Source organism: Platichthys flesus, chromosome 12 (assembly GCF_949316205.1).
Source record: "Platichthys flesus chromosome 12, fPlaFle2.1, whole genome shotgun sequence".
Lineage (NCBI taxonomy): Eukaryota > Metazoa > Chordata > Actinopteri > Pleuronectiformes > Pleuronectidae > Platichthys > Platichthys flesus.
In genome coordinates this window covers 1,295,493-1,319,585 of record NC_084956.1, presented here as the reverse complement: position 1 = coordinate 1,319,585, position 24,093 = coordinate 1,295,493, and the positions used below count along the sequence as shown (strand labels likewise).

Sequence of the window (24,093 nt, the reverse complement as noted above, 5' to 3'; positions counted from 1 at the left end):
CCACATAAGAAAGGGGCCTGAATCTGATCTGAAAATATCTGATTCCATGTGACTTGTGCTGCTCACGATGTCATTAAACAATCAGATCTGGGTCTGAATCTGGTTCCAAATCAGATGCAGATCATATATTTTGACGCTGTCTGAACAGCCAATTGACTTTTACATCCCTTTTACATTTACATTCCTCGTGATTTTGCACAGTTTAGAAAGAAAATCAGAAAAGAGCACAGACCCTGATCCTATAAAAATCCTGATGTACAGAATGGAATCATCATTTTCTTTAATTCGTGTATTAGATGTTTTTTAAGCTGTAAATTAGAAGAGAAGACTGTTCTTTGATATTAATGCTGGCTTCACTATGTCAGTTACAGAGCTGATAACGCCACCTGCTGTTTCAAACTGTCTATAACCTCGCAGGGACGGTGTTTATGGAGAGTCCGCCGTTTGGGATGCTTAGAAGTAATATACATATATATTTGTGTATGTGGAAAGCAAAGATGGACAGCCATATGCCACCAGCGAATGGAAAGATGCTTTCATTTTCAAATCTATTCTGAATTAAACCCCTGAACCACCAAACTCTCTGCCATTAATAGATGTCCCCTGTCCTCACTTGTCCCTCCACGTCCTCAAACACAGTTGCTAAATCTATTTGACCACAGTGATCCTGAGCCATTCGAGGACAGCCGCCTAGACCACTGGTTCCAATGTCGTGGAACGGCCGAGGCCTTGGTTGTTGAATCTCTGTCCCCAAAGTGTGTGAGCTGCTACTGGAGTGTAAATAATAAAAGACATAAAACACCCAAAAAACTTTAGTTAATATGTACTTTATTAATGAATAATAAAATCATTTTTGCATTTCTCATCCAGAGAACATAATGTGCACTTTAATAAATTAATTTCAAAGTAATAATGTTAACATTGTCAAGCTTTAAGGCCAGTTGTGTAATAAATTACTGTAGAGAAATGGTATTATTACCCATCAAAGCCGTATAAAGTCTGCGGCTAGAGCTACAAGACTTAAGTGAAATGAAGGTCCATCCCAAAATGACTTCAGCTATACAGATGCAAAAGGCTGTAGGCAAACGAGACCTTTAAAGCCCTGTGAAGGAAAACAAATCACAGAGTGTTCATATGCTAGAAAGGCACCCTTTAGCAATTTACAGATTGCAAACATCAGCTTGTTTTCTACGAGGAATAATCCATGTAATTTGAACTTTCCTCGTTTTGGTTGGGCTCTTTTCATGTGAAGCAAACTCAGTCACTAACTACAACAATTCTATTCCAATATAGAGCTCAAAACTACCGTGTGTCACATTTTCAGGCTCCTCAAACTCACCACACATAACTGTGATTTCATGATCATTTATCTCGTCGCACCGGAGACTCCTGCCTGGGCTGCAGACTGTTTCAAAATCCATTCACGAGGGTTGACAAATGTCATTTGTTAGAAGATAATACTTGTTATTCTACTACAAAATGTTAATTTTTTTAAGCAATGCACTGACTTGCCATGTGGAAGGATGGTAAATGAGACATAAAGATGAATAAAGGCCGTCGTTAACACATCGAGACACATTTTTAAGACTAACGTGACTGTGTACCCCTTCAGACGTTACCCAGCAAAAACAAATCAAAACGGCTGACAGAAAAAAAAAAAGGCCACCCTATTGTTATGCATGATATTCATTCACGAGCAGCCAATGTAACTGCAAGCAGGAGAGAGATTTGAGAAAGAATTAAGTTCAATGTCAGCTTGATTCAATTTCCATCTGTATTTGGACGAAACACACCAAGACATAAACATGCCCCTTGTAATCGTTCGATGTGACGAGGATTTAAAAATGTATTTATTTATTTTCTGATACGTACGTATTTGAGGGGCAGAGATAAATTTAATCTCAGTTCCAGGTCAGATTCTTGTGCGTTCTTACTCCTATTTTATGTGAATATATCATTTTGACGTTGTTAGCAGCAGAATGGACACGTGGATAATGGACATGTGCACTACATCTACAGCACTGCCTGTACAGTGTATTATCATCATGGTGAAGCCGACCTGCCGTGTTATAACTGGGATCTGTGCATTGGAACCACACACTGTTTTTAAAGATGGACGACGTGACATCTTCCCAAAAAGTCGAAGGGTCTTGACCGCCCTCTGCTGGTTGGCTGCAGTAAAGATCATGCAAAAGTTGGTTTGTCATTCTGTCACACTTGAGACTTCAGGAATGATTTTCTCATCTCGTATTTCAAAACACAAGAAACTTTTGAGAGGAGAGTCTGAAGAGGAGCTGTAGAGTAGTTCTTCACAATGTTAGTTCAAACCTTCATTTTTCTAATAGGTTCGGTTTTAATTGGTTATTTGATGCTCTAAGGAAACAGGGTGAAATGTCATGATTGACAGCTGGGACTGACTTGTGATTGGTGGAGAACCTGTATTGAGAGGACCTCCCTCCCACGGCTCTGTCCCTTGATCACTACTTCAGGTAGTGGAGACGCGTCGTCCATCTTAATAAACAGTCTATGATTGTAAAACCACATTATATTTGGACTGGGGGGGGGGGGTGAGGTCAGCTTAGCAGCCTCTAATCACTATTAATGCACATGGTGCAACCAGCACCCAGTAAAAACACGGGGTTTGTCAAAGAAATCTAATAATTAAACAACCTTGTGCATCACAACATTTCATAGTCAGTGGGTTATCCATAAAACTGACAGTACGGGTTTTTAACTACTATCAAATTAGTTCAAATTAGAATATTATAATGTTCACTGAGGCAAACTTTGTTCGTACCTTCCTGTTAAAGGTTTGGAGGAAACGTGAACGTGCACGAGGGCGTCCAGGCGACACCAGCGAGCGGGGGGGCTGCTCTTGATGCAGCAGCTTAGACATACAGCATCTCGTGCTGGGCTGAGATAACCCGACAGCCTCCAGCATTCAGACCATGAACTCACAGACCAGGCTACAGTCCAAACCGAGCGGGACCAGAACCAGCACAAAGAGACACTGCTGAGCGGCCATTTACTCCCGGCCAATTGGATTGCAGCATCCAGATTCACCGAGGACACACACGGAGGATTCATGTGTGTGTGTCTGCAGAGGATGAGCAGAATGAGATGCTTGTGGTCTGAACACAGGCCTGGAAACAGTCCATGCAGTGATATGTAGGAAAGCTTAAGGAAAAGAGGACATTGAACGAGGAGCGACTTTCCTTTTCTTCCAAGAAAGTCTCAGAGTAGAAGCACTTGTATGAAAAAAAGAAGTCACTGGTCAGTCATTGTCAGGTTGGTTCTTCTGAGAGGACTCAGTGGTTGTGTGTGTCAGTGTGTGTGTGTGTGTGTGCATGTACCTGTGTGTACTGTTTTCAAGAGAGAAGTGGTTGACATGATTTTTCATATTAAAATACCATCCCTTATTTACTGACTGTAAATAATCATGAAATCAGATCATGACACACACTCTGTCACTCGGTCTTCTCCATGTTAGTGGATTGGACACGGATCAAAACAGAAGTCATTGTACACGTTACATCTTTCATTACCAAGGTGGTGTCTTTCATCTGAGGAAGTTCTGATCTCAGGGCTGAAATGTCATGATGGACGTCAGAGTCTTCAAATGACGCCGCTCGTCTCCAGGCAGTGACTCCCTCTGTTTACAGTGACTCATCCTCTCATTTCTACAATGAAAAGTTAAGACTCCTGCTTATGTAAGGAATGAGCTGTAAGTGTATTTATTATCTGCATCTACACTGTAAAATATCAATTTCTTTAATGTCAGATTAAACTTAAACAACATCTATTTGTATCAAGAGACAAATATTATTTTATCCTTTTTGTATGAAGTTGATTTTACAAATATTTAGGTAAAGAACAATTTTTTTTTTAAAGGAAAACTCATTTGCTTGTGTGAGCCGTTTGTGTATTTTGTCCTATATTAATTTGTCCACTTGCATTCATATTCTACACATACTTTTATTAGACTATTATTGTTTCCTTTTTGTTAATATTACTGTTAGAAATATATATAATAAGGTAAATAACCTTATAGAATCTGTATGGGAGTGGACATGATCATGTTGGACAAAATATAAAAACAATGTCCCATCACAAAGCATTTAATCCGATGATTAAAAAAAGGCTTGTACATACAGGACGCAAGTGTGTGTGTGTGTGTGTGTGTGTGTGTGTGTGTGTGTGTGTGTGTGTGGTTATGCCAGCTGTATGTGTGGAGACTGACTGAGATTGACTGAATTTCCCTTAGGGTGAGGTGCAGCAGCGTCCACAGTCTGTAACAGGTCGGGGGGGCCGCCGTCAGGTCCCTGGGACAGGAAGTTGAAATGTTCTCCTGCAGGCTCCAGCTTGCGCTCACTAATGAAGAGTTCTGTTCCGTCCCAGGTGCTGAGGTCATCGTGGCGGGCGTCGCCCTGTTCGCTACCGGTGCTGCTGCTGCTGTGGTGGAGAGCGGGGGGGGGGCCAGAGGCCCGGCTGCTCAGGGGCTGGCTGAGGTTGTGCGCGGAGAGGGATTTCCCCAGACTGCCTTCCCAGTCTGAAGGTGTCCCGTCTGGACTGGACGAGAGCAGCAGCAGGGGGTTCGCCTCCAGGCTCAGGTGCCTCCTCCACACCCCCTCACATCTCGAGCCAGGCTTCTCCCTCACCTGCCCCCGTCCCCGGGCAGAGCCGGCCTCACCGTCCTCCTCCTGGTCAGCGTCCACGTCGGAGCCCACCACCACAGACGGGCCCAGGCTCTCCTGGTCTGCCGTCACTCCGTCTGACAGATCATCTGGGACTGAGACACATCGGAGGTGAGAGGGCTGCGCCAGGGGGGGCAGCTGGAGGGTGAAGCCTCTAGATGAGGGGGCCGGTGGGGGCAGGTCGGCGAAGTGTGCTCTTCTGGAGCTGCCATTGGTTGTGACCAAGGTGGGGTAGGGGCTATCAGGGGGCAGCAGCGGTGAGGGAGAGAGTGAGGCTGTGGACGGGGGGTACGATGGAGGTGCTGAGTCCGGGGGGATGTCATCGTCAACGGGGGCCAGGATGAGCCGCAGGCCCCGGGGGTTACCGCTCAGGGAACAGCGAACACCCCCGTTGTTATCTCCTCCGCCTCGGACGGGGTCGACTCCCTGGGGGGAGGGGAGGTCCCTGCCGATGATGGAGGTCTGGTAGTCCATGTTGTGGTGCCGGTTCAGCTCGAACAGCGGCAGGGAGGAGAGGGTGAGGGCCGAGGAGCCGGTGTGCAGCACTTGGCGGTAGACGTCCAGCAAAGAGTCCAACTTCGATTCGATGGAAGTCACCTGGGAGACAAAGAGAGAGGAGCTTTACTGAGCCACAGCGCCCCCTGCAGACACACCAGGTGATTCATTCTGTTCGGCTTCATGCCCGAGCGATTCAATGGTTCTCATGTGTCTCTTGACTCATATATTACCCATGATCCTCTGCTTCCTCAAACAAAGGAGCTGCTGCCGGAAAAAATCCAACCAAACTCTTTTTAGATTTGTTGATATTTGAAAAGTTTCCTGCTGAATATTGGAGTTTTAATGACTTTAAGTCCTTTTAACTGATCCATGTTCAGCTTCACTCTGTAACTCCCACACAACAGATGCTCAGGGTGAGGAGAGGGAAGGAAAGAGTTCAAATTGATTGAACAATAACATGGACAGAATTTCAACGAACCTTCAAGTCAACTCTTTCTTGACATAGAATTAATATTTTATTCTGATATAATCTTAGCGAGCAAATTCCCCTTTACACCTCAACCCGACCCAGTGGTGTTACCTCTATTCTGAGCTCACCTGTCTCTCCACCTTGCACACCCGTCCCAGCATGCTCACGCCCTCCAGAGTGTCCCCGTCCTGGTTCAGCTTCTCCTTCATCTTCTTATCCACAGGAATCTGGCCTTTTCCCAGGATCTGATCCACCCTGACACACACACACAAATACACATGTTTATATATTAGAAAATAATGACTCACGTCAGGTCATCCCAGCAGCAACAGCAGGGTGTTCAGAGGAGGGTTAGTAAAACACACACGGCTCAACTGTATCAGTGCTGTTATATCACAACTCTCCAACATGTCAGTTATTCACGTAACAAAGAAAAACAAGGTTTCAGTTTAGACTTAACACAATATGTCGTTTCATGGGCTCTTTAAATTTAAATGATCACATGTTTCACTTTTAATGTCATGTAGGTTTAAAATGAAAGGTGAATGGAAACATTAAAACAGTGTGTGAATTAGTGAAGTTAATCATTAAACAGCTCCACATGCACCAAACACATTGTTTTGTTTTCTCTACTTAAAAAACAACCAATTTAATTACCGATCCACAATCGCACAAAGAAATTAGCGACATTCACAAGAAACAATCTTTCCCCTTCATGGAACAACACATCGGAGGCTGAGTGGGGTCAGGTTGGTGTGCACGTATAAATTCAAATTAATAAAAAGATTTACCAGGTGGCTGGAGTTTGACACGTTAGAATTATCGTGTTTTGGGTAAATCGTAGTAACTGAGCCGCTCACTTTGTGGAATCTGTCTTCTGTGATTGTTTAAACCTTCTGGTTCTAACTGAATTCTCCGGTGCAAACTCCAACCATCTGGTGGGCTACTGTGAGAGAGTTAATCCAGATGTTTGGCATCTGGGTGAGTCTGTTTGGAGGAAACGTTTCACAGGTTCGGGACGGTCAAGGGAACCGGGAGGTTTTATTCTGTGGGTTAAACTCAAATGAAGTGAAATAACAGAAACCCTGAGGGGGGGAGCTTCTTCCTGTTGTTGTAATAATAATGCAGGAGGGGAGCCGACGCGTTCCTGGGTCGACCCGGGCTGAAGACAGGAGAGACAGCGGGTCAGACACATCTCTAACACACTCACACACAGACACACACACAGGCACACACACTGAGGTTTGAAGCAATGTAGATGATGATACTTTGAGATAGTCGTTAACGGTTGGTGTCTTTCTTTATTTAATTTGAGGTTAATTCATGTTTCCAATGTCTTTGTCATGATATTATCAAAGTCTACATCTACTCTGAGTTACACAGCAGATTTGCGTTGCATCACTCAGGTCTGTGTGTATCGACAACACTTCAAACACACACACACACTCAGGCTCAGAAAACACACACCATGGTCCTGCCCAGGACTTCTACTGTCCAGAATGTCACAGACAACATGTCAGTTCATCCAGCTTCAGAAAACACAACATGACCATAAAGCAGATGATGTCTTCAAGTGGCTCAAATCAGGATTATTAAATATTTCTCATTATGTTAAATAAAGGACTTTTTATACTGTATATCAATATGATTAAATAAAAAAACACACGCAAAGGGGTCATAAAATATGCTTTTCTCCTCGTTGTTAAACTGAATTTAAAAGTGTGAATTAGTCAGATCATGTTACATTGGTATTATTCACTTGTTCTTGCAGGACTAAGTTCATGATCCAGTGTCTGAGCTCTGCTGGAGTTGAAGCTTGTCCGTTAAACTACAGTCAGATCCGGGTCACATGGCACTTTGTGTTGCATGCACACAATTCGGTCACAAGCAGGCCGACACATGAAAGTGAACATTTGGCTGCTTCCTCCTTTTTAAAAGCATCATCAGTGCCTGAGAAGCTTTTTATTAAACAGCCTGTCGACACAGCAGCTTGGTTTTGGGCTCAATGTTGAGGTAATGTTTAAAATGATGTGGTAATCACTAATTGTTCCCTTATCATTTAGAATGAGTTGTCTGCTGTGTGACCCAGATGTGACGGTGCTGTTGGGTTAGTAGTCGGCAGGCAGGTGGCGGCGCTGAGGTCTAACCCCGGCGCAGACTGCTTCCTCCGCGCCTGGCTGTAATATAAATGCAGCGAAGGAGCAGAAAAGGTCTTGAGGCGGCTGCTGAACGGCCTCGCGGGGGGGCCCACTACTTTGTCAAGTCTGGGAGAGAGAGGGGACACACATGGACATGAAGGCTACTGCACAGACACACACTCTCAAGGACAGAAGCAGCTGGTGAGATGAAAGTGGACATGTTTTTATCTGAATGTATTTTTAATGAAGTGAACATCTGCAGGACCGTCCACATCTGGTAAAAACTTTTATAAATAACAACAGAATATGCAGAGAATCATAGTTTTTAACACGAGAGGACGGATCAGCTCTTCAAGACGTGTGTGTTTTTGTGTGTGTGTGTTTGTGTGTGTCTGTCCTGACCTGGTCTGAAGGCTCTTGATGCGACACAGCATGTCCAAGTGTCCTGCAGAGTACTGCTCGATGACGTCCTTCACGTCGTAGGGACGCAACGTCTCCTTGAACTTCTTCTTTGCAACGTGAAACTTCATGATCCTACACACACGCACACACACACACAGACACACACACACAAACATAATTGCATAATTCAAAAAGGTCTGTAACTCCTATAACTAACCACTAGAGGGCAGCAGGAACTACGAGAACGCCACAGACTGATCTTTGTGACTTTTCACTTGTTGATCTTTTTGTGCAGAATAATTAAAACAATATTATTAATATCTCAGATACCTCGAGTCTCCCTGGTTCTCTCGTCCGATCCATAACAATCCAAGTGAAGGAAACCTGAGTGTCACCCTCCTGCTCCCTGTGTTTGATGAGCACACCCACTGCTGGGTGAATAATATTGATGCAGGTAAGCGGATCTAAGCCCTCGGTTCACTCCGGCTCCCCGGTGGCGGCCGCGTGTCTCCAGTTGCCGGTGTTTCTCATTGTCTGAGTGGAAACAACAGTGACAGTCGACCCTCTGTAATAACAGGGCCGACTGGGGGGGGGTGTCCCACCCTCCACCCGACACCCTGGGAAAGCCCTGGGCCGCGGCTGCCCATCGAGGAGGCCTGCTGGGTGGGCAGGCGGGCCCGAGTTGGGTGGTGGAGGCTCGTGTGTGTGTGTGTGTGTGTGTGTGTGTGTGTGTGATTCCTATAGAGAGCAGAGGAGGTGGTGATGGAGCAGTTCAGCCTTTAGAAGTCAGGTCACTAATGAATCAAAGCAGGATAAAGAACCTACACCTCAAGTCATTCAAATATGACTGAACGTGTTTTGCTTTCCAAACAGATTCCTCTGGAAATCGTAACACAACAAGTTCTACATGGAAACACATGTCCACCTGGTTTACTGCGTCCGAGAGTTATCTTATATCATCAGAAACAGGAAATTGCTGAAGATAATTGGAAGTGAGAAATGCAGGAACATATGTATATTTGTATAGCATATATTTATCAGGAATCCATGGACAAGCCCTGAACCAGAGCATGAAGGAATGACCACAGACTCTGGATCAGGTGCAAAGATAAAGGGCCCAACAAAGATTCAGGGCCCAACTGGGCCCTGAGACGTGAGGGACACACACCCAGGTCTGATGCTCACACACAACTGAAGACATGTCCCTGACATCCGCTCACATCTCCTGGTGTTTGGCATCTTAACGAGTGCGGAAGAACTATAAACGTACAAAGTTCTGTTCAGCATCTTCTCCTCTGCTCGGAAAAACATTCCGTCGCAAAACATAAAGTTCTTCATCTGCAGCTTGATCCACATCTGCACTAAAATGTAATGGGTTCTTTAAATCCTTCTTTATATGAAAACCATTAACAGCTTCAAGAATCCAGGAATCTTCAGAAACAGCTCCAGACATTTTCTTAATATGATCCAACATTTTACATTTTCTAGAACAAATGACTGAATAAGATCCAAACTGTTGGAAAAACAGATCGCTCCTGTTATAACGATATTACTCTGCTTTGAATCGGGCAACTTGTTATTCCTTCTACGTTGTCTGTTCCTTATTTACATCCTTTGTCTTTATTAAATGGAAAAGGTTGAATTTGGAGTTAATAAAACCAGCAGAGCAGCATCTGAATTCTTGAACCAGTAGTAAATGTTTTTTAGATGGAACCTTTCTTTTTTTTTATTGGGTTCACGGTGAGAGGTGGAAAGGAGAATTCTTTTTTTTTACAATGAAAAATATGAAGAGGGTGAGAAGAAGCTGTGAAGTGAAAGAAACAGTCGGAGCCAGTTGGACAAACATTCGCTCGCAGGGTGCCGGTGCCAGTGTAAGAGAGCAGAGTCTGCTGAAACACACAAACACACACATACACACAGACACACACAGACACCCTCAGGCAAAACCCTCCAACCCAGCAGGTAGTTCACAAAGATACAGACGAGACGACACAGGAAAAATAAAGAAATAGATTCAAAACAAACATGTTGTTCCAGGAAACCGAATATCACGAGAACCTGCTGGAGGTTGAACGTATGATTTTCTCCTCCTGAACTCCATGTGGAGCAGAGGGAGGAGCAGCAGGGGTCCAAGCTGATCAATCAATCAATCAATCAATCAATCAGAAACCTGGCTCGACTTCAACGAGAGCTAAAGGTCAGAAAGTAACGCAGCACATCTACGCTCCACAACCGGCCAATCAGAGGAGGAGGCCACACTGTGACTTCAGTGATTGGCCAGCAGCTCAGGGAGCCGTCACCGTGGTTGAAGAATCAATGGATGAGAAAAGAAAGGTTGAACTGCTGTGAGGAGTCAATAAGACGAGACGGGAAAAGAAATCCATTTAAGGGTGAGATCCCATGACCTCTCACCTGACGGCTCTGATGACGGCCTTCAGCGGCGCCGACAGATCCTCCACGGTCACGTCGCAGTGGCAGCGCCTCTCGTCGAAGGAGTCCTCCGTGGTCACGCCTGCGTCCACTGAGAGACAGACGGAGCCGTCAGCTCATCAGTAAACTCAGGGCCATGTGCAGAAAATACTTTCCAGTCTGAAAAATTCACTTTGTGCATCGCGGCGTCTCGACAGGAGCTTCCAAGAATGTTTCAAACTGAGGCTGTTTTGGCTTTTAAGAGGTGAGAATTTATGCCCCACTTGGACGGATCTCGGGGGGGGGGGGGGATTCTGCCCGCTCAGCTATATGAGGCGAGAGAAAAGGACAGACACAGTATATCCGTGATGCTGCCAAGTAGTGGAAAGAGAGTAAATAATGATATGGTGCAGATGAGGGGGGGGGGGGGGGGGGGGGGTTATAAAATCTGCTCAAACCAACGCTAGCAGAGAGTAAGAGCTATTAGAGCTGTTCCTGCAGAGAAAGGGTTTCTGGGAAATTTGAGGAGAACCATTACAATTTATTCATAATCCGTAAAGAATCCACAAAACGCAAGAATGTAGTAATATATTTTCAAAAGTACATAACGGCTTCTCGAATGTTTATAACTATAAGTGTGATTAGAAAACTCATCACACTATGCATCTAGAATACAAGAGATAATATATGTAAATTTAAAAGAATAAAAATTATAAAAAGAAAATAAATATTCAGTCTTTTAAAAATAAATAACCAAATAGAATAAATTACCAAAGATGTATTTTTCGATTTAGTGTGTACCTGTAGATGGAATAAGCTTTCTCTTTCTGAGGTTAATGTTTTTTTATGCATTGTCCTTGTTTAATAAAATGGAAAATCTTTAATTCTGATTAATTGAAAAATGGAGACAAAGTTCTGTTTCTGAGTTCTTGACTTTTTGATACATTTTCTGGAACGAAAACCTGCTGCACGGACTCAAGGACACGAGAAGTTAATGGGAACGATAACTTTCATGGTTCTTTCTGGGAAAGTGCATCATGGGGGTGAAGTTACAGACCCGTCACATGACGTGATCCCGGTGACTTCCTGTGACTTCCTGTGACTTCCTGTCTCTCTGCAGCTCTGGCATGTTTAAGACATGAGATCCAGTTCCTCTGCATTGGGACGATTCTGGATGGAACAAGCTCCTGATGTGAAGATAGTGATTGACAGTCGAGGTCCCACTCACCGTCTGGCACCGCCGTGCGACTCTGGCTCTTCAGCCTCAGCGACGGACGGAAGCGCGTCCGGTCGTTGAAGCTCCAGCTCTTCTGCACTTTAGCCGGACTCCCCCCCATCAGCTCGGCGCCTCCCACGCCCACCCCCTCATTGCCTGGGGAGCGGCGGTCGTTGATGGACGCCTGTCTGCTCTTCATGCTCTGACCACGAGGACTCGCCATGCGGACCCGCTCCTTGAAACTCAGCTTCTGACTGCAGGAGGGAGAGAATAAGAGGTGGAAAGAGGAGAGAAGGAGGTGGAAAGAGGAGAGAAGGAGGTGGAATGAGGGGAGAAGGAGGTGGAAAGAGGAGAGAAGGAGGTGGAAAGATGAGAGAAGGAGGTGGAATGAGGGGAGAAGGAGTTGGAATGAGGAGAGAAGGAGGTGGAACCAGGAGAGAAGGAGGTGGAAAGAGGAGAGAAGGAGGTGGAATGAGGGGAGAAGGAGGTGGAATGAGGAGAAAAGGAGGTGGAATGAGGAGAGAAGGAGGTGGAAAGAGGAGAGAAGGAGGTGGAATGAGGATAGAAGGAGGTGGAAACAGGAGAGAAGGAAGTGGAATGAGGAGAGAAGGAGGTGCAAACGAGGAGAGAAGGAGGTGGAAAGAGGGGAGAAGGAGGTGGAATGAGGAGAGAAGGAGGTGGAATGAGGAGAGAAGGAGGTGGAATGAGGAGAGAAGGAGGTGGAATGAGGAGAGAAGGAGGTGGAATGAGGGGAGAAGGAGGTGGAATGAGGAGAGAAGGAGGTGGAATGAGGAGAGAAGGAGGTGGAACCAGGAGAGAAGGAGGTGGAACCAGGAGAGAAGGTGGAACCAGGAGAGAAGGAGGTGGAATGAGGGGAGAAGGAGGTGGAACCAGGAGAGAAGGAGGTGGAACCAGGAGAGAAGGAGGTGGAAAGAGGATAGAAGGAGGTGGAATGAGGAGAGAAGGAGGTGGAAAGAGGAGAGAAGGAGGTGGAATGAGGGGAGAAGGAGTTGGAATGAGTGGAGAAGGAGGTGGAAAGAGGAGAGAAGGAGGTGGAAAGAGGAGAGAAGGAGGTGGAATGAGGGGAGAAGGAGGTGGAATGAGGGGAGAAGGAGGTGGAACCAGGAGAGAAGGTGGAACCAGGAGAGAAGGAAGAGGTGGTAAGAGGGGAGAAGGAGGTGGAATGAGGAGAGAAGGAGATGGAATGAGTGGAGAAGGAGGTGGAATGAGGAGAGAAGGAGGTGGAACCAGGAGAGAAGGAGGTGGAATGAGGAGAGAAGGAGGTGGAAAGAGGAGAGAAGGAGGTGGAATGAGGAGAGAAGGAGGTGGAATGAGGGGAGAAGGAGGTGGAATGAGGAGAGAAGGAGTTGGAATGAGGAGAGAAGGAGGTGGAATGAGGAGAGAAGGAGGTGGAATGAGTGGAGAAGGAGGTGGAATGAGGGGAGAAGGAGGTGGAATGAGGGGAGAAGGAGCAAAGAGGAAGGTTTGGGACGAGGGGGAGGGAGAGAGGATCCAGAGATGGACAGAACCAGGGAGTGGAGGATGAGGATGAGGGAGAGAGAGAGTGAAAGAGGTCGGGGTTGATGGAGAGACACGAGTAGAGAGAAAGAGAAAAGTTGTCAACACGTATTCCCTGTCAGAGAGTGAGAAGAGAGAAAGAGACACGGGGCGGCGTTCTGTGTTTGTCCTTCGAATCACCCAGCTGACATGTCCCCCCCCCCCCCACACACACACACACCAGATCACATCCCACACACTCCATCCTGGCCCCGGCAGCTCGCCACTCACAACCAGTTACACTCACTGGTTCACTTCTCAGCTCAGAGACGATTACCAGTTTAAAGCTTCATGGTTTCTTCCATCATCTGATCTTTGCAATGGAAAAACATCTTAATATTAATACTATTATAAGACTATGAAAACAAAACTGTTCGACTTATTTCATCATCTTTCCTCTTTCTGTAAAACAATTTATTCTATATTTTAGAAACAACACACAGCCTGAGAAACCTCATAAAAATGGAAAATTTTATTTTTTTATCTTTTTATATTTTTATATCTTTTAACTTCCAGGTTTGTAACTTATTAATCCATAAAGCTGGCTGCAGTGAACGATCTGATGCAAATAGACCAGCATGCATTGCAGCAGACCAACGAGATGCAGGGTCCATGCCACCATTTCCCACTTTCCTCCAGAACCTTTGAATCAACCTGAGATTCAGCATTTTAATTTAATATAAGCTGTTTTTTTCAAAGACTTATTTTTCAAAGGTTATGTTTTTATTATTAATTCCCTGACTTGCACCTTTTCACCAGGTTTTAAAAGCAGAACTAAATATCTCAGCAGTTTCATCCCTCTCTCTGTGTCTCCTTCACTTTCAGAACAACCTTTCTAAAACACAATGGAAGGAGCTGAACATTACAGATCTCATCACAATACCAATAATTATCTATGACCATTGTTTGCCTGTGTAATGGGGGGGGGGGGGGAGCAGTGCAGCAGTGATGCAGGAACATGCAGCAAACTGAGGAGAAGCTGTCACACCTGCCTCTGGAAACCAGGATCAACACCTCACAGGTTGATGGGAGTTCGTTTGAGATGAACTGGGTCCAGCCACAGGATTTGTTTTTAAGATTTAATCTGACTTCCATTCCCTTTTTTTATTAGATTGTCTCAGAATTGTTTCATCTTTACGAGTGATGGGATTATATCACCAAGAAATCATCAAATGAACCAACTTCTGGTCCCATGAAGGTTTAAATCAAAGGAATGAAACCGGAGATGATCGTGTGGCTGGACTGTCGTTTGAATCTGGATTAGACTGAGAGGAAAATAAAGATTAATAAAATAAAATAAAGGGGAATTTAGACCTTTTTCTTTTTACTTTTAAACTCACTTTCAAATAAAAGGTTCTAAATAAACAATGAAAAGTTTTTGTATAAGACGACGGGGGCTGGACGTGCATTTACTGGACGTGACAGTTCATTTGCCATCTGGTGCTTTTTCCCTTTGTCTCAAAAAGCTTATCATTTTACTTATCGTTAACCCTCACATCTCTGTTTACAGTGGAAATATCCATTTTGGTGGAATTCCCCTTTAATTTCTGAACCAGGTCTGGCTGGCGATGGACGGGCAGCAGGCGGCGGAGCTGGTCTCAGACAAGCCCTTCAGTGTCTGTGGTCTCCTCCATGCTATTAGTCATTCTCACGGGTTATTAGGCTCGAGCAGAGAGGATGCTGGGTAGTGCTGCAGGTACCTCCTATATTTCCGAGTGTACCTTCTGAAGAGCCGCCCATTACTTAGACCCCTACTAGAGCAAGGGGGGGGGGAGAGACGGGTGGAGGAGAGGGGAGAGATAGAGGAGGGAGGAGATAAAAAGAGGATGTGAATTCGTCCGGCCGAGAAGAAATCTCTCAAATGATCTTTTCAACACACAGATTATTGTGTGTCTGAGTGTCTGTGTGCGTCTGCAGAGTTCAGAGACGCAGTCGAGGACCAGTGGAGGTGGAGGAACTGGGAATCTGATTTCTATGAAGAGAGACTCAAATCTAAACTGGTTGCAAATGAGTGACACGTGATCTGCATGTGATAAATACGATTTAGAGATTTGAGTTTCACTATGTTAGACTCACTGATGTGTGTTTGAATCCACACACAGATACACAACAGCTTCACTTAAATAACCAGCAGCTGCATCCATGTGACACACAGCTGTGACCAGCCTGGGTCTGTTTTCTCTACAGATATCTATTCAGATGATTCTGCTTGGTTTAGTGTGAGTTCTGGTGTTTGAAGCTTGTGGTTGAAGAAGCTGCAGATTAACAAACACAGACGAGTGAAGCGTGAGTCGGCATCAGGCTGGTTGGACTTCCCAGAATGCAGCAGGGTCAGTGGCAAAACAGAAACACAGGGAACCTTTATAAAATGTAGATTTCTGCTGATATTGATAATCCATAGTCTGATCTCTCTCTCTCTCTCCTACACTCGACACCTGCCTCCTCCCATGAACTCTGTGTCTGTCAGGCTGCCTCTCCCCCCCCGCTCCAGTGGATCCCGCTGTGGCACTTTGTGGCGTCTCTGATGTTTACAACCGCTGGTGTTTACAAGTCTGCTTTAAAAACAAGCCCCCCCCACCACCACCACCTTCGTAACGGCACCTACCGCCGGCGAGCAAACCACTAATGACCGAGCGCCCTGTGTTCTGCTGGTGGAGCAGGAAAACCCTGAAGAGAGATGGTGTCATAAAAACGTGTGCGTAATTATGATTTCACAAAGTGCAAATTGGACGAGTTGCTTTCTAAGAATAAACAGGAGGCATTCTGGGAGATGGATGAAGTTGTGGAAGCAACAAAAGCTCGTTAACGGCTGTTTGGTTTCAGGATGAGAAGCTAATTAGCTGCTGTTCTATTCAATGAGAGAATAAAGGTCTTTTTTATGTGTGTGTGTGTGTGTGTGTGTGTGTGTGTGTGTGTGTGTGTGTGTGTGTGTGTGTGTGTGTGTGTGTGTGTGTTCGGTTTGTGTGTGTTGGGTTTGAAAGCCCGAGAAGCTGCTGGCTCCCAAACGCTGCCAAAGAAGCGCTGCACAGTAAAAACTATACAAGTGTAATTAAAGTCACAAATCTCTCTCTCTGTCTGTCGCCCCCCCCCCCCCCCCCCCCCCTCTCTGAAGCCACCCCCCCTCCCCCCCTTTCAACTTTGCTCTGTCTCTGCTCGACTTGTGTTTGATGAGTTATATAAATACCATCCCAATGGAAAAAGTGCGTCATGGTACAGACATGGTACAGACTCCTGTCTTTGAAAGGCGTGTGTGCATGTGTACGCACACACACACACACACACACACAGACACACACAGGCAGAGAATACAGGAGGAGCTCATCACTCTTTTTACTGATTAAAATCGACCGAAGTTTTAATTGTGGGTCATCGTTGACTATTTGAAAACTTTTACTTCACACAACAAGATGCAGAAAAGATGTGTATTCATGTTTATACAAAAGTTGTATTTGTGTTTCCTTTGAATTTATAATTATTTCTAATAAACTGTAAAATATCAGTAAATTATTTTATCTTAAGTGTTTAATAACGATTATTTACACGTATGTAATATTGACACATGTGGATTCTTCTTTTATGGTGTGTGTTAAAGCGATGTAGTTGACCTTCTCTCAGTTTTATTGTTTTATTTTATGCTCTGACCCTGACTAACATCCTCACCATCATCATCATCATACACGTCATAAAACGAAGAAGAAACCAAAACCAAACCACGTCTTCCTGCATTTCCTCCATCTTCATTCAAATAAAAAACAACAGATTTCATTCACGGACGTTGTGTGTTTGTGTGTTTGCAGGAATGAGTCACACAAACCTGTAGGTGGTCTCGCCCTGCTCCTTCCTTCAGGGGTTAGTGGGACAGACAGAGAGGAGGAGACAAAGGGACAGACATTAGTCTCCAGCAGCTTCACACAGGTTCATACACACATTTCCACTGATGGACGTGGGAGGAGTCACAGCCGGCGGAAGCAGAGAGAAGGTCAACGAGGTCACGAGCACATGCAAGCTAAGGCCGTGCACAGCGAAGCTAAGTGTTAGCGACAGGCGTGGAAATCAGAAGTATCTGAATCTGCTGTGTCCAGTACGTGTGTGTGTGTGTGTGTGTGTGTGTGTGTGTGTGTGTGTGTGTTTGATTCTCGAATGTCAATTGTGACGTTTCAATTAAAACCAAACTTACTGTAAAAATGTATATTAGATCTAATATCTGCTTGAAATGACACCAGAGAAAATGTATTTAATGTGTACTTTGACTTTTGAGTTTTGTCCATGACCCACCTGCTAACAGAGTGTGTGTTTGTGACATGTACTGCAGCAAACCACCAGGGGGCGATCAGAATAGTTCGGCTTCACTTCAGGGAAACTGTCATGGTGTCCATCTTTACTTTCAGTGTACGATCAAATCATCTGTATTTGTTGGATTGTTTCTGCAGATATTCCTGTTTGTAACAACCTGTGAGTATTTTACGTATTAATCATTTATAATTAAATCATCATTAACAGACTTTAAATCTTCATAAAACTTCTGATGATGTGTTAATATCTGCCTGAATGTGAAGACGGTGTTTGAGACCATGCTGAGGAAACATCTGGGATCAGAAGGTTAATAACGGTTCACTTGAAGAAGAAGAAGAGGAAGAGGAGAGAGAGGAGTCACAATGCTGCATCACAGAGTCACACGATGGGGGGATGGAAGAGGGGCTGAAGCTGCGCCGATGAAGACGAGCAGACACCGGCTGAAGATGAGCGATGAGGAGGAGGAGGGCTGAGCAGCAGCGGCCATGTTTGTGAGTCTGTAAGTTGTTACCTACTTGGCGGGGCTGCAGGTATGCAACGCCTTCAAATGAGGCTTCCACGTAGCGATGGAAACCGAGTTCTCATCAGCAGCATAACTACGCCAGACACACTACATGCAGAGTCGACAGAATAAATCAAATGATGATATTAAACAATTACCGGTGGGGGGGGGGGGGGAGGGAGAGGGAGAAGGGGGGGATTGAGGGAGGAAAAAACAAAGAAAAACGGTGAGGGAGGAAGATATGAGTTGTGTGAGACATGAGAGAAGGAGAGTGAGGAGTGGGGGGGAAGAGGAAAAAGCTGATTAGTTTCTTTAGGGGAAGTTTTGATGCATTGTGATTGGAGGGGGGGTGGGTGGAGGGAGGTGGGGGGTGGTGATGGGAGTGCTGGTGGAGGTGGAGGTGGTGGTGGTGGGGATACATGCCTGAGGGGGGGGAGGGCGCTTTGGTAGAGGTGCCAGGTGGCTCTGAGGTACGGACGAGCGCCTTCGGTGGTGTACAGACGCCAAGCCGCCTGGGGGGGGAGGGAGCAGAGACGGACAGGACACACATGCAGGACACACACAGGGGCAATGGGACAGACATGGTGAGGAACATGAGATCCAGGTGAACACGGAACATACACAGAGTGGTGTTGGGTCTGTAACCGGCCGGCAGCCATGTTGGAGGTGGATCTGGATCAGAGGCGCAGATCCAGGAATAATAATTTATGGATCTTTATGAAACTAATCAGGCATATTGAGGAATACATGAATTAAGGATCCAAATTAAAAATCCTGATTCCTCCTGGCTGCTCATTTCCTTATGTTTGTAATTCTTGCAGTTTTTACAACTGTCTTCTAAATCAACATTTAATTTTCATAATATTATGTAATCCTCAAAATCTTTTCAATATGGTTCCGTTGTAGGATGGAAAAGAAAAACAACTTATTGAGACTTTAACTCTGACGGCCTTCTTCTAATTTCATAATAATATGAACATTTATCTTATTATAATATATTTTCTTTCTCTGAATTGCAATATTTTGAATTCAGCCAAAACCAGTGAAACCTTTTGTATTATAATGTGAGTGACGGAGGGTTAGAAGTGCACAGTCACTATTCACCATTAGTCATGTGTTGGTTCGCTTAAGGGAAGCGGTGATGGAGTTATCTAGTTAAGAATAATTAAGATTTAATAAAAAATTTAAAATGTCCAGATGTAGCAGCAGGATGTCTTCGGAGCGTTGACTCAAACCCAAACATGTTGTTCCTGCTAAATAAACATCTGCATATTCATTCTGCAGAAACTCCTCCCACCAGGTTTGTTTTCTTTACACTTTAAAACCATTAATTCACCTTCAGGCCGACTGAACCTCCACCACGGTGCCGGGGGGTGTGGTTACAAGACCTTCGGAAAAGCTTTTGTATTGGGGGGGGGGGGGGGACATTAACACCAGACACCGGCCGAACGCTGGTCAATCTGCTCCACAGTCCAATTCAAACAGATTAGTTATTGCAGCAGGTCAGATTGGGAGTTGACCAGCAGGTGAGACTGGGAGTTGACCAGCAGGTGAGACTGGGAGTTGACCAGCAGGTGAGACTGGGAGTTGACCAGCAGGTGAGACTGGGAGTTGACCAGCAGTTCGGGCGGGGGGTCGGTGGTAACGTCCCGTCCTGCCACAGACGGACATGTGATTGGAAGCAGGACAGAACTGCTGAGTGTGAGATGGGGGTGTGAAGGGAACAGTGATGTCATCAACATAATCATAACAACAACAACAACAACAACAACAACAGGTCGGAGCTGCGTCCAGGTTTCCTTCCACCTGTGGAGGGAGATGTGAAGAGCTCTGCAGATAACAGACAGAGACCTGAGCCAAGGCCAATTCAAAAGGAACAAGGGATGAACTCCTCTTTTCTTCTGGTTTATCAAGGATCTGATTTATGATTTATAATAAACCGATGAGAGAAGAGGACAAAGAAAACTAAACCCAGTTTGATTTTAGTGAGCTCAGTTCAGTTCAGGCTTAAGATCATCCTGACTTTAACCATATCTCATAAACCTCTTATTTGAAAGTGAAAGAAGAGTGAACACCTCCTCTCTAATAAACACACACACGTCCATCATCTGCAGAATCACTGAATTATTCCTGATTAATCCTGAACCTGGGTTTGTAATCTGATCTATTTAGATCTCTCTGTTTTCTACGTCAGTCAAGAATCTGGAATCTTGAATTCCATCAGGTCCGAAGCAGCCGTGAGACACATCAGAGGGTCTGTGCTGCTCGGTCAGTGATTAACAGTACAACACAGGCTGGTGTTAGACAGACGGGGACACTTAATGGTTTCCATTATTTACAGCCCGCGGTGGCTTTTCCACTGGAGCACTTCCAGTGATGTATTCAGTGATTAAGTTCTCTGCCTCACGCGTTGACAGGACTAATGGCTCCATTACAGGAGCCTGTTGACTGACAGCGTGGATTTATCATGATGAATGTGACGTGCTCGGTCTAGACGTTCCTTCATGATCACGCAGACGCTCGATTCTACTTCACTCTAAGATTTCAGGATTCATTTCACTTCCAAAAGAAGCAGTTTTGAAAACGTTGAGTGTTTTGGACGAATCGCTTCAGGTTTAATAACCAGATCCTTCGACACTAAATTAGACATAAATTATAGATTATTGAACTCATTTGGCTCAGATTGAACAGATTTCCTTGGGACGCGAGGTGGAAAGATCACACACACACACACACAGACACACACACTAACTGAGACACACAAACACAACCTCTCCAGCAGATATATATATTTATATATATATATATGGTCCATTAGAAAGTAATGCAGCTGCTCGTGTCTATTACAAGTGACAGGGAATGGTCGCCATGGAAACGGCTCATAAATCCCAGCAGTGTGTTCATCACAAACACACACAGACACACACACACACACACACACACACACTGAGCTACACACCCTGGCAGCGCAGAGAAGGGCAAAACCCTGAATACTAGTGTTTCACAGTATTGATTACTACTCATATTCAAGACTCTTATTGAAACACTTGATAGGAGGAGAAGATAAAAACACACTCATCAACACACTCATCAACACACTCATCAGAGGGTAACAAGTGGACAGACACACAAACAAACACACACACAGGATGAGAGCTGGTCTCAGTATTCACACTGGTCCTCAGCTGTTGTTTTGAAAAATAAAACCATTGGTAAAGGTGAAGTGTCTGTGAGAGAGTGTGTGTGTGTGTGTGTGTGTGTGTGTGTGGGTGTGTGTGTTTGTGTTGTGTGTGATTGTGTGTGTTTGTGTTGTGTGTGAGTGTGTGTCTACCTGGATAAGGCTGGCTGCTGGGTTCCTCCTCTTTTCAAAGTGCTTCTGTCGATGCTGCTCCTGAACCTTCAGAGCAAAACCTGACCCGAGGATGCCCTAAACACAAACACACAGACACACACACACACACACGTTAACACACATACAAACACACACAGTTTAAACATTTCCCAAAAATGAAAACATGGCCATTACTATTGTTAGAACCCATTCTCAAAAACACACAGTTGTTTTTTCTATCACACACAGTCAAACTTTGTCTAAAGCCTTCAGGGACACTTCAGCATGTGGACTGGAGGAGACCGGGGATCGAACCACCGCTCTCCGGTTAGTGGACGCCCCGCTCTACCTCCTGAGTGGGTGTGTGTGTCTGTTTCGACTCACAGCTGGCAGAGCGAAGAAGGAGATTCCCAGCAGAGCAAACCCGGCCGATAGCAACCGTCCCGTCCACGTCTGGGGGGTCTTGTCCCCGTAGCCGATGGTCGTGAGGGTGATCTGAAAGGTCAGAGGTCAACTCTCAGGAACACAGTCCTTCTCTCTCTCTACTGCCCCCTATAGGCACCTGGTGGTTCAATGTAAAAACTCACACCGCCTCGTTCTTATCGCCTGATGACCTTCTGACACGAGACCATCCACATTCATTCAGAGGCTGGACTGTTATTCCTGCACCTCAGTGGTGTGTGTCGTCTCAAACTCATTTAAAACTTTTTATTTTGAGGCCATGCAAACTTATATATCAGGTTTTAGTGTCCACCAGAGAGGAGGAGGCACCGAGGCCACAGAGCATCGGGACATAGCCTCGCTCGTCAGCATGAGAAAATAGGATTTATTGATTGAGCCATTCCTTGGTGTGTGTGTGTGTGTGTGTGTGTGTGTGTGTGTGTGTGTGTGTGTGTGTGTGTGTGTGTGTGTGTGTTGCTGGTGTAATGGTTCTGAATGCAGGAGGAAGCAGAGCAGCACAGTCAGCAGGCTGTGACTCTGAAGGCCGCTCAGTGCTGGGTCTTGGAGCGCGGCTGCCATTAAGGTCACAAATGAAAATAGATCACTGTCGTCAGCTCTGTTGCTTTTCCTTAATTTGCTCTGGGATTGAAAGAAGCAGTTTGTTCTGTGTGAAGTCACAACAGTTAGTTTGAGCAAGAAGGACGATGAGCACATTTCACCATAAAAGAAACAACACTGTCTGAATAGGAATAATGATTTTATACAATATGACGTATATAATAATGTTATACATTCATTTATGCACTCAGCGTGGTGTACTGGCGTTTTGTAACGTTTTTGTTGATATGAAATTACATTAAAATCTATTTATATACCTTGACTGTATTAAAAATGCTTTCATGATACATATGTTGTGTGTCGTATGTTGTGTGTCGTATGTTGTGTGCTCACCGTGCCCCACCACAGAGCGTCAGCGTAGGTGGCAAACTCCTTGTTGAATTCTTTCTCCACCAGATAAACCAGGAAGGAGGAGAAGATGAGCACCAGGAAGCCGATGTACCAGGCAGTGACCAGTTCCTGCAACAAACCAGTGATTCAAATCCTCTGGTTCCAGGAGCAGGAGCTCGTTCCACCAGAGATCCACACTTAGTCTGATTTGACAGTTTAATAACAGCAAACAGCTTGTTCATATTTGAACTCAGTGATTTCCTCTTTGTTTATCTCAATGACAGTGGGGGGGGGGGGGGGGGGGGGGGGATCCTACCTTGCTGTGGGCGTACACCACAGATCCCAGGAGCTTCCAGGTGCCCCCCCGGCGGTCCATCCGCACCATGCGCAGGATCTGGAGGAAGCGGAGGCTGCGCAGCGCCGAGGTGGCGAAGATGTTCCCCTGGCTGCCGGCCGACACCACGGCCACGGAGGCGATGAGCACGATGATGTCTGGAGAACAGGGGGGGGGGGGGGGGGTCAAAGGTCACGATATTACCAACCGCCGCTGACGCACCCACTTTCAAAACCCGTTGATCTGTCACCTTGAAAACAAATATTGAGTCTCTCTCTGTTGGTTTCATTTTCTCTCTCTATTAGTTCCTTTAAACACTCGACTCCGGCTCCTCGGTGATTTCCCAGCAGACGGGGGACGTGTCCACGTGAGAGGGACAGACGGGGGACGTCTCCACGTGAGAGGGACGGACGGTGGACGTCTCCACGTGAGAGGGACGGACGGGGGACATCTCCACATGAGAGGGACAGACGGGGGACGTCTCCACGTGAGAGGGACGGACGGTGGACGTCTCCACGTGAGAGGGACGGACGGGGGACGTCTCCACGTGAGAGGGACAGACGGGGGACGTCTCCACGTGAGAGGGACGGACGGTGGACGTCTCCACGTGAGAGGGACGGACGGTGGACGTCTCCACGTGAGAGGGACGGACGGACGGGGGACGTCTCCATGTGAGAGGGACAGACGGGGGACGTCTCCACGTGAGAGGGACGGACGGGGGACGTCTCCACGTGAGAGGGACAGACGTGGTCTCATGCTCTTTTCACTGATAACCTCAGGATGACGATTTTAAATTAATTTATTCTGTCATATTTATCTTAACCCTACATGAAAAACATGTTTTTATCAATATAACTTAAC

At 45.6% G+C, this 24,093-nt stretch overlaps 1 protein-coding gene across 1 annotated transcript in view; it reads right to left on the bottom strand.

Moving 5' to 3' along the window:
- Window positions 1-864: 864 nt before the first annotated feature.
- Window positions 865-24,093, bottom strand: part of kcnq5a (potassium voltage-gated channel, KQT-like subfamily, member 5a) — a 70,072-nt gene continuing 46,843 nt past the window's right edge. The window contains exons 4-18 of the mRNA XM_062401006.1: window positions 23,215-23,390; window positions 22,902-23,027; window positions 21,894-22,004; window positions 21,510-21,605; window positions 18,192-18,286; window positions 17,198-17,224; window positions 15,084-15,137; window positions 11,839-12,080; window positions 10,614-10,722; window positions 8,202-8,333; window positions 7,758-7,925; window positions 6,930-6,956; window positions 6,746-6,808; window positions 5,790-5,916; window positions 865-5,291 (exon numbers count right to left, since the gene is read on the bottom strand). Coding sequence (XP_062256990.1) covers window positions 4,212-5,291; window positions 5,790-5,916; window positions 6,746-6,808; window positions 6,930-6,956; window positions 7,758-7,925; window positions 8,202-8,333; window positions 10,614-10,722; window positions 11,839-12,080; window positions 15,084-15,137; window positions 17,198-17,224; window positions 18,192-18,286; window positions 21,510-21,605; window positions 21,894-22,004; window positions 22,902-23,027; window positions 23,215-23,390 — 2,633 coding nt within the window. The 3' untranslated portion in view covers window positions 865-4,211. The remainder of the gene's footprint in view (window positions 5,292-5,789; window positions 5,917-6,745; window positions 6,809-6,929; window positions 6,957-7,757; window positions 7,926-8,201; window positions 8,334-10,613; window positions 10,723-11,838; window positions 12,081-15,083; window positions 15,138-17,197; window positions 17,225-18,191; window positions 18,287-21,509; window positions 21,606-21,893; window positions 22,005-22,901; window positions 23,028-23,214; window positions 23,391-24,093) is intronic.